At 57.1% G+C, this 10,516-nt stretch overlaps 2 protein-coding genes across 2 annotated transcripts; both read right to left on the bottom strand.

Moving 5' to 3' along the window:
- Positions 1-3,957: 3,957 nt before the first annotated feature.
- Positions 3,958-4,632, bottom strand: SLS55_006007 (uncharacterized protein; the record flags this gene model as incomplete). Its single annotated transcript, XM_066777445.1, has 1 exon — positions 3,958-4,632. The coding sequence occupies one exon, from the start codon at positions 4,630-4,632 to the stop codon at positions 3,958-3,960; it is 675 nt and encodes a 224-aa protein (XP_066631540.1).
- A 1,643-nt stretch (positions 4,633-6,275) lies between these two features.
- Positions 6,276-8,135, bottom strand: SLS55_006006 (uncharacterized protein; the record flags this gene model as incomplete). Its single annotated transcript, XM_066777444.1, has 1 exon — positions 6,276-8,135. The coding sequence occupies one exon, from the start codon at positions 8,133-8,135 to the stop codon at positions 6,276-6,278; it is 1,860 nt and encodes a 619-aa protein (XP_066631539.1).
- Positions 8,136-10,516: the final 2,381 nt, after the last annotated feature.

The raw sequence follows: 10,516 nt of genomic DNA, 5'->3' as shown, positions 1-10,516 counted from the left end.
GAATCTTCCCTGCTGCTATATTATAACCTCTCGAAAGCCTTGAAGATTAAGCTTCACGCTCGAGGCTCTTTGGAGTCTGCTATAATTAGACTAAAAGCACTAATAATACGGCAAGAAGTCCCACGCCCTGATACACTCGTTGAAATAACATGAAACACGCTCGTTGGTTTTGCTATTGGCTGAGATTTTGCATGCCGTTCTGCAGGAAAAGGGTAAATCCCAGTCCTGAACACCTTGCCAAAAAATCCATTATGACCTAAGTAATTGACGGTGCGGATAAGATCACTGCGAAGGAAAAGTCTGGGTTAAGCCGTGATTGTTCTAGCCCAGGGTCTCACAACTGGAATCCTGGGACCGAACTTGTGACGTATCTCTACTTAACTCCTTGGGTGAGGAAAATCTCCGCTTTTGGCTACTTAAATGGCGTAATTTTTGCACTACTTCGTAGCGCATTCCATGGCGGGAGCGAAGCCTATCACAACGACCGCAGGACATCTCAAGGCCACGTATATGGGTCCCCGTATGACGTAGTCGAAAGCCCGATGCTTTTTCCGCGGGTTAAAAATGCCAAACAGTTGACTCCTAAACAATTTCAGAAATGCCAATATGGTCACGAACCACGGCACAGAAGGTCGCTTCTTCCGCAGGTTTTGAAGCGCAGACTGCCACACTATGAAGCGCTGACGGAGATGCACCTGTTCTCTTCCGGCTTAATGTGAAATTCGAACGATTCAGAAGGCGAACCTTCAACGGAAGAGCTATTATCAGGGCTTCCCATTTCGAGAGATGCAAGGCGGACCTTCGCCCTATCTCGACACGAGTACTCGTATCTCGCAGCATTCCGTTCGGTTTCATACAACACGGACGCCTCAAGAGGACCGAGGTCGAAGCATCAGTGAAGATTTACGAATATCTCATTCAATTTTCTCAACTTTTCGGGGACAACCCTGAACGGCATACCGCACTACCGAAACTGCAGCCACCGCATCTGGAGAAGCAAGTTTTATATCCTCAGTTCATCTTGTTCGAGGATGGTCAACCGGCAGATGAACATCCTTTCCCAACACGCCGGCAATGGTGACGGCGTTTATAACGGCGCTCTATGTGCGCCGTGCAAGCCCGCACCCGAACCAAACGCAGATTTACCTTCTCTATCGGCATTCGAGTACCCGCAGAAGCACGCTCGGGGGCCATCACTCTTGAAGTCACTGCGGCTGGTATCGCTGAGTCAACTTCCGTCGAGGTGGCTAAGTTGAATCCGCTATCGCGGTTACTCTATCTGTCTGCTGTACCATCCTCCTTGTCTTGTAGCTTTGTATTGACCCGAATAGAACCATTTAATTCCTGGAATGGTGTATGTCAACGGCCCGGAAGCTGTTTACTGTAACAAATACGGCTTATTGGGTTCTCTAAACGCAAGTCAGGAAAACAGCAAGAATTTTCCAGCCATATTAACAGCAAAACCCTTCCCTGTCATATCCTTACATACTAACAAATACTCCCTTTTCTCTGTAATAAGGCAACATGGAGCTAAAGGCAACGAAAACGTATCCGACGTGACAAGCAACCCTCCCTGAAATTCCCCAGCGACAAAAATTAACACGGACCACAGCGATCAGCTACACCCCTCCTTCTCTTCTCCATTCTCAGCTGGCCGACACCTATCCGCCTTGTACCACGCAAGGCCGCACATACTCTTCCATCGCCTCATCTACATCCTCTTCCTCAGAATCCACAGCCCCATCAAAGCTCCAGCCGCGCATATCCTTGCGCCGGCCAGCTCTCGACCGCAAGTCATAGCGCCCAGCCACGACCTGCTGCTTCGACTCCCTCTCCTCTTGCACGCTCGACTCCGCTTTCCGCTTCACTGACTTCCTCCTTCCCCACTTCGTCTCCTTCCACTCCTCGTCCTCCGGACTCTCCACCTTAACCACCACCTCCGGCGACGCCGACACCACATGCGGCCTCCTCTCCGACCCACCCAACGGCGCCGAGCCCTTCGGCTTCTTCCCCACCACCCTATGCTTCGACGCCGGCGTCGGCGTCGGCATCGGCGGCGGCGCTTGCGGCAACGGCGGCGGCAGCATCATTCTTGTCCGCATATCCGCCAAAGGCATCCTCACGCCACCCGTCGTAGCCATCTCCGCCCCCGGCGGCGGCCTAAGGTCGTACCCCGCCGCAGAAGCCGTTCCCGCAACGCCAGTACCTCCCATCAACCCGCGTGTTTGCAGCGTCGATGCTGGCGCTGGGACGATCTGCGGGGGCGCCGACGACGTTGCCTCCTCCCGTCCACCACCGAGGACCGGGACCGCCGCGTGCACGAACAGACACCACAGCCTCTCCCACAACCCCTCGTCCCACGCGGCGGGCTGCAAGACGTCGGCGTCGCAGCAGGGTCCGCCGGCCGGGAGCAGCTCGAGCGGGCAGGGGTGGCTGCTTTCGTATATGTGGAAGTGGATGCTGTTGCTGCTGCTGCCGCCGAGGGGATGGGCGGTGGGGGCGAAGAGCTGGGTCGTTGCCGTGATGAGGTTCTGGGAGGGGGTGTTAGTGTGTGTGTCGAGGCGTTGAAAAGCGGGTGCTGTGGATGAGAGGAAGGAAATGGATGATGCTAGCTATCGCTCCTCCGAATTCTCTGGTGCCCTCCGCTGGGCAGGAGGCACCTGCTACTCGCTATCTGATGCTGCCAAGAGGACGCACGGGCTGACGGCGGAGGGGGATGGGGATGAGGAGGATGAGGAGGGAGGAAGTGGTGACGGGATGATTGGTTTACCTCGTAGCGTGAGATGTAGACGCGGGGGATGGCCCATGTTTGGCGGAGCGGCGGGGCGTTGGCGCGGCCGTGGTAGGTGGTGATGTTGATGTGGGAGGGCGAGTAGGTGAGAGAGGGCAGGTTGATGGCCGAGATGCGGCTGGCGAAGTCGGGAAGATGGCTGAGCTGCTGGGCTGGATGGCTGGGGTAGCTGGGCTGGCTGGGCTGGCTGGGGTAGCCGGACTGATTGTGGTAGCCGGATTGATTGTGGTAGCCGGATTGATTGTGGTAGCCGGACTGATCGTGGTAGTTGGGCTGATGGTGGTAGCTGGGCTGGTGTAGGAGGTAGCCGGGCTGGTGATGATGATGGTAGTAGTTTGGCTGCTCGAACGGGCTTGGTTGCTGCTGAGGTCTCAGAAGACGCGCATCATGGGCGGATGCGGAACGCTGTTGGCCGCTTGATGGGGTGAGGGAGTGCATGGGGAATGGCGGTGGACTTGAGGGCGGCTCGCGTTTGATTGCCTGGACGAGCTGACGGTCATCCAGGGCGCCTGCGTGAGGGAAGAGATGGAAAGCCATTCTCTGATCGAGCAGAAGGCCTTCACAACGCAGGAGCTTGACAGGCGAGGACTGTGAGAAGTTGTGTCGGTGGAGAGCGAGAGGATGTAGCAAGTTCGTCAAGGCAGCCGCAGCTACCCGATGCGGCAGCCATGGCCGGGAGCTGGACGTTGCACAAACCACACCGCCGGGCAACCGCGTCGAACGTGTTGTCCCTACATGAAAACAGTACAAAGTGCTTCTATGCATACGCAGAGAGGCTTACCGCCTTGAAGGAGAGATTCCCACACGAATTTCTAGTCTTTCACAGTCGCTTTCTTAGCAAACCAAGACTCGCTTGCATTGAGAGATGGAGCAATGGTGATTTCTATAACAGCAAGCCTACTCTACTATCTAGGTGGCTGCTCCTGTTAATGATGTTTCATGAGTCTGTTTGCAATAGCCAGATCAAGTGTTAGGTCTCGCTTCCTCCATAAAGACGACCCATGCCACGCCCCAAACGATGTCCTCAAAGAAAGTATCGCCCTCCCAAAATCAATTTCCACACTCAATTTTCCATCCCCTTGGTCAATCAAGGCTCTGCATGGCCTAGCCCATGCACCAATCTGTCATCCTCCCCGCCATGGATGCCTCCTCCGCCTTCCCCTCATCTAAGCCGCCCAATCCAGCGGAAAGTCGACGCCGGGCCTCTCCACACTCCCATACACGACGCCAGGCTCCGCCTCATCGCTGCCCGCATCCAGAGTGTTATCCTTATAAGTCTGGTTCCAGAAGTCGGGGTGAACATCCCTCCTCTCATAGACGCGTCGAAACTCCTCGATCGCATACGGCGCCCTCTGCTCGCCCTTCTCCCACACCACCAGCGCCCTCTCGCGCATGCTGGGCTGCCAGCACTCCCTCCTCGCCTCCTCGGGCCCCATCCACGCGGCGATCCGCACCCGCCGCCGCTGCTCCCACGCCCGCACGTAGTTGGCCTGCACCCACTGCACGTATGCGTTGTAGTCCAGCGTCGGGAGCTGCCGGCGGAGGTTGACGACGTCCATCTTCCACAGCAGGCAGAGCGTGCGCGCGACGCAGACGGGGCATTCGAAGGGGGCGGCGCCGAAGGTGTCGGTGGCGTTGCCCGTGGCGGGTGCTGTCATGCAGTTGGTGGCGCAGGCGGTGGGGAGTTGTGTGAGGGAGGTCTTGACGACGTGGCCGCAGCGGAGCCGGTGGAAGTGGCAGCGCTTGTTCGTGCACGGCTCGACGGGCGTGACGGCCGTGGGCAGTTCGAGAGGTGTAGTGGAGCGCGCCGTGGCGAGCTGGCGGCGCTTGGGGGGTGGCATGGCCGGAGGGGGTGACGGCGGCGTGTGTGGGACTACTGTGCGTGGAGCTGTACTACGTGGAGCTGTCGGACGTGGAGCTGTCGACTGTGCGGAAGCCGTGTAAGAGAACGCCGGGTGTGATGATGTGTATGGAGCTACTGGGTGTGGAGCTGCTGGGCGTGTAGCGTGCTGTACGGAAACGTAATCAGAGGCCAGTGCAGGTTGAGGTGTGTTTGGTACGGGCAGGAAGTCAGAGGCGAGTGCCTGGAAGGGAGTATCGCCTACGGGGAAGTAGTAAGAGCCAGGTGCCGGGAGAGGTGGTCCTGGGCCGGGTTGGTTGAGAGGTTGGTAGTACGTCGGCGGTGGTGGATGAGAGGCTTCGAGGGGGTTCAGAGAGTGGGACAACGCGGGTCGGTAGGCGAGACCGTAGTATTCAGAAGCTGACTGGGCTGAATTGTGAGTTGGCATGCCAGGGTTGATGTTTGGAGGCGGGTAGTGGAGCTGGCTCCCGTGCGGGAAGAACGAAAACTGCGACGGTTGAAGCTGCTGCGGATTGAACGGCCACATTGTTTCCTTCAGGCAAAGGTCAGTGCGCAAGGAAGCCACGGGCGCAAGAGGGCTGACTCACGGTTCGACGTGCTCCCGCCACACGAGGCGCTGGAGGCTGGCGATCAGTGGGCGTGGGCACGATAGAGCGCGGAAGGGTGTTGTCGGAGTGGAGGATGAAGCCGAAGCAATCGGCCGACAAAAGAAGGGCGGAACGGGTTGAAACTAAGCGATCGGCATGTTCGGCCGCCTGGCACGGAGGAAGCAAGGTGAAGTTGGTCGCGTTGGTCAGAAGTGAGGCCGATTGCGAACCGAGGGTCGTCTTCTGCCTCACCTTTGGTCGCCACTTCCGGAAGGAACATCAGAATTTCGGAACCACAACCTGAACTCGCACAAAACCAGCAATTGCCGGGCCTTATCATGGTTGAGCGTGCGCGTGATATGCACGCAATAAAAATCATAAGATAGAGGAAGAGAAATGAGGGCCTTTCGCTGGTGCCGTTGCTCTCCAGATGATGAAGCTCGATCTTTTCCGCAACAGTAGACCGGATTACACGTTAGTAGTAATCTATATCGTAGCCAACGGCGAGACACCAGTTGAGGCTTTCCTGAACTGCTACTCTCTAGGTCTTCCCTGTCTAAACGCCGAGTTCGACGCCAAACTTCGGCGAACAAGTGGGCCGAGGACCTGATGGAGCAGAATATTGGGGTGACAGCTGTCTGACTTCAGAGGTCAACCGCCCGGATTTTCGCTTAGCGTTGCCAGTCGGCCAAACTCCACCAACACCTGGCTCAAGACACGCATCATGCACTGCTTCAACATCCCGTTACAGAGCTACACAGAAACCTAGCATGGTTTTTGAAAAGACCAAGATGAATTTAGAGACGGCCGAAAATCCTCTTTACGTCTATCTACGAATGAGAATGTTGATACACACCCGCAACTCACGTTCCGCCATCTACTTTCTCTGGCTATCATGGTCTCTCTTATTCTACGCGGATCAGCTCTATCAGAACCGGACAGAGCACTCTCCAAGGTCGGCGGAGGCCATATGCAAACGCGGCTACGAACAAGCTAGAATGTGGCCGCCCACGATCCAAAACCTCTCCGCCCCGTATCATCGTAATGCCATCTCAACATCCTCATCATGATCCCATTCTAACTGGCTCTCCACCGCCCTTTCCTTCCCCTTCTTACTCCCCTTTCTCTTCTTCCTTCTCACCCGCTCGAGATACGCATCCAGCACTTCCCTGGCACCGTCGAGTTCCTCTTCCGTGAACCAGCTATGCTCGTCCTGCGGATAGTTCGCCCATTTGACCAAATAGTACCATGTATTTCCGAGCAGTTGATCCCGGATGATCGATTCTATCTCGTATTCTTCTTCTTCGTCCACCTCCGGCTCCCAGGAGGAACCTTCGGCGGGCGGGTGTAGCATGCTCGACGCTTGATGTAGAGCAGACGTGGTGGGGACGGTAGTAGATGTGCGGCGGTGTTTGGTTTTCGTAATGGACTCGGTATCGCGCGGCGAGGCTTCCGCGGTGCCGTTAGAGTGCTTCACCTCCGCACGTTTCCGCCGTGATGATGATTTCTGAGTGGAGTGGAAGGCGGAAAGCAGGCCGGCGGCTCTGTCCTCTGCTCCCGTTCCCGAGCTTGAACGCGAAGGGGTGGCGCTGGAACGCATAGAATGTCGACGGCTATCTGCTGTGCGGAACGAATTAGCAGCGGAGTTGTTGGACGACATGGACGAACGCCGTAAACGAGCACCGTTGCTAGACATGGAACGCCGGACAGGTGAGGCTGGCATGGACGGCTCGCCAGCAGGTACGCTGCCGTTGCGTCTCGCCTTGCCGCGTTGGGCAGTATCTGCACGAGAAAATCCTCTACTCGGCGTCGCCGACCGCTTCGTCTTCAGCAGTCCTTCTGCAGCTGTCCAGTTTCCTAACGGGTCCTCATCGCTCGAGTCCGATTCTTCTCTCTCGTCCCTCCAATCCGGCACCACGCTGTCCGGCGCCGTCCCCCTCACATGCGCCGGATTGACCCATTCCCCATACTCCGCCGTCTCCGACGCCGTCTCCACCACCTCTTCCGATTCCTGGGCATTCTCGCTATCTTCCACCACCACACCCATAAGCTTTGCCGTCTTCGGCGGGCGTCCCCTCCTCCGCGCAGGCAGCATATCAACAAACTCCTTCGTCGGCTTCTTCTTCCTCCCCCTCTTCAGCTTCCCCGAGGGGACCGCAGCCCCAGCCCCAGCCTCGTCCGCCGGTGCATCACCAGCCGCCGGCACAACAACAGCAGCATCTGGACCAGAAGCAGCAGCGGCGGCGGCGGCGGCGGCAGAAGGCGGCTGCTGGCCCCACCCCATCATCGCCCGCTGCACCTCCTTACTGACCAGCAACACGGCGCCCTCCTCATCAATCATGACCACCACGTCGTCCTCCCACTCCAGCTCGAACCGCTCCAGCTCCGCCGGCGACACCCACGCCAGTATATCCGCGAGGGGCACGGTACGATCCTCCGCCCAGCCGTCGGCATCATCAACGCCGTTCAGCCCATCGCCCTCTGCATGTCCATCCGCCCCTTCCGCCGCCGCCGCTGATTGTACCCGGCCTCGGTCGTCGTCGTCATTGTCGTCGTCGTCGTCGTCGTCTCGTGCCGGGAGAACATCCACAGGGTCGACGCGGACGCGGTACAGCGGCTGCATGGTCGCGGGATCGTAGCGGCGCGACACGATGGCGGCGCGGCGGCCGAGCGGCAGCAGCGGGCATGCCGCCGGCGGGGTGGGGGCGATGGGCGGGATGGCGCGGTTGAGGACGTACGCCAGCGGGGTGCCGTCTTCGTCTTCTGTGTCGGCGGCGCCATTGGTCGTGGACGTCGTCGTCGTCGTCGCGCCGTTCTGGAGGCCGTTAGCGAGGCCTTGATGGCTGGGTGAGTGGGAGCGATATTGTCTCGCTCTCTCTTTCCGCCGCCGCGACATGCCAATGCATCGATGGTGAGGAGATGGAGAAGGTTCCCGCGTACGTACGTACCTTGGCAGATGACGTGCGCGATGCGTGCGCCGGCTTCGTCGTTGGCGGCGGCGGCGGCGCTGGGGTTCTCCGCGCGCGTTTCGCGGGGCGCGACGCGTCGGACATTGGGAGGGCGGGGGTGGGAGGTGAGAGGTGAGCGCGGCGCGGCGCGCGATTCGTAGAGGCGAAGCGTAGCGCTCTCCACACGCGCGGGTTTGACCCAACGCTCGCACATCTCCCCGCCAATCAGTCTCGTCGACGCGGGTCTGCCCTGAGCGACGCGCACAGGCGCGCGGGAAATCTCTCGCTCCGGGCCCGAGCTGGCTTTCTTTCGACGACAGGTCTTGCGACCCTTCGCGTCGTTTCGCTTCGTTTCATTTTCTTGGTTGCTTGGGTTTTCGCATGCGGAAGTGGCGGGTTTCGTGGTCCGACGGCAGGAGTCTTGAAGGGAAGGGAAACACAGATTGGGCAATTGGTACTTATTCTTCTTGCTTTGTTCTGTTTTCCCACGATTGCGATGCTGCATGTACCCGTTCCTCGATGGTGCGGTCATGAATTCCTGGTCTGCAGCTGATGTTGAGAGCTCGAAGGTACCTCTTGTCTCACAACGTGTTGGGAAAACCTTCCTTATATGAGTAGTAATTGCTTATGAAAAAACGAACTCGTCTCTGTCGCCCACCCACGTATTTAATCAACACCATGCATCTTAAGCGACTCTCACGACCAAGTTTGCGAATTCACCATATGTCAGGATCACTTTGTCGAGCTAACTAGCGTTCCTCCTCCGGTGCCAATGTCCTTTGGTGCCTGGCCGAGCTTTCTATAACCTCAGAATAAGGATTTTACTATATCATTGGGTCGCAATTCTTCTTTTTGTGGTGAAAGCGTTAAACCGACTCGCCCGCAGCGATAATCCGGTGTTGTATTAGTGATTTTATCGTAAAAAGAGCACAGACTCTAGAAACGCGTACGAGAATTACCATTCTAAAAACGGCTAATGCAATGTACTATCTTACTTGCGGGTCAAATTGTAAAAACTATATTATCTACCAAAATTACTGGTAAATACGAAAATGTTTAAGGGTTATTGGTACTGTACAGTCCACGAATGCTTACAGGCCAGTAGCATGGTATGAGTCCTGATCACGTCTTGCATGCCCAATCGAAACACGGAAGCCATTGTCGTTCGGGCATTGCGTACGTATCCCACCGTGCCCAAGCTCATTCAACTCTACCCTGAGGCGACAGTGATCCACGCAGAGCAAAAGGGGAGCAAAGCGGTCATCACGGCAAACACAGACACCATAATGACGATAACTTCCATTCCACTAAGGAGTCCACCGCCCACCCCCGAGCCAGAACCGTTCCGCCTCCTACACCTATTGATGTCAGACGACTTGCGTGAGGTATAACGATAGTCCGCATGAGCCTCCTTGTGCGTCTCAGCCGCACTATGAGACCCTGCTCGCCAATTGCAAGAGTGATGTTGTGAGGCAAATCAATGGAAAACTTGCCAGACTTCAGTTGCTGAAGTGCGGAATGCCAGGCAAGCTCAATCAGTCTGAACCTGCTGGTTTGAGACAGTCAAAAGAGCGGGCTACGCGGTGATCGCATTCGTAGCCATGTTTGTCAGAGTGGAGGTTGAGAGGAATGGGTGGCACGAGGTATGGCAATCCGAATCCTTGAAGATGATGGCGGGCCGCGGCTTTGTCGTATCAGCGAGTGCAAACAGCCCGCCACCTATCCTAAACTTAAAGAACTGCCTCCAGAACCTAACCTCCGGTGGTGGGGGTCTCCTGGGCCTTAGAGTCGTCTGTCAGCTTAGGATCAAAACTGAGCGGTCTGTCTAGCGGACTCACTCAGTAGGTAGTTGTCGCCACACCACGCGGTTGAGCGTATGCTTCCGGTACCTTTGTTGGCTGTGTCATTGCTTGAGATTCCGACTGTCCTGACCTTATCCGTCTCGGCTCTTCACATCGTGCCAATGATCTGAGCTGATGTATCTTCCGTAGTGAACAATATATCGGTTCTTGGGTCACCCACAAACCCGATTGTTGTGAGCATCCAGGCTGTTCACTACAACGGCAGCTTGGTTGTCCTTGCGGTACAGCATGAACACTGAAGGCTCGGCATGGTAACCGGAGGACGGGTGAGTGATCTGCGGAGGCTGTGCTACAGCAGACTCAACGGATTAAGCCGGGACGGTGCCGCTGCCATGGAAGTGCGGAGGGGGAGAAAGCGGCAGGCATCATTGCTGACATCATGGATCGTCGAGCTTGTGGCGTTGATACGCTTCCTCCCTTCTCGAAGGCGGCGCTGAAGATCCGCGGCTGCTTGGCCCACGGTGACG

The sequence above is a fragment of the Diplodia seriata genome (assembly GCF_021436955.1).
Source record: "Diplodia seriata strain FDS-637 chromosome Unknown scaffold_6, whole genome shotgun sequence".
Lineage (NCBI taxonomy): Eukaryota > Fungi > Ascomycota > Dothideomycetes > Botryosphaeriales > Botryosphaeriaceae > Diplodia > Diplodia seriata.
This window is presented reverse-complemented; position numbering and strand designations above follow the sequence as displayed.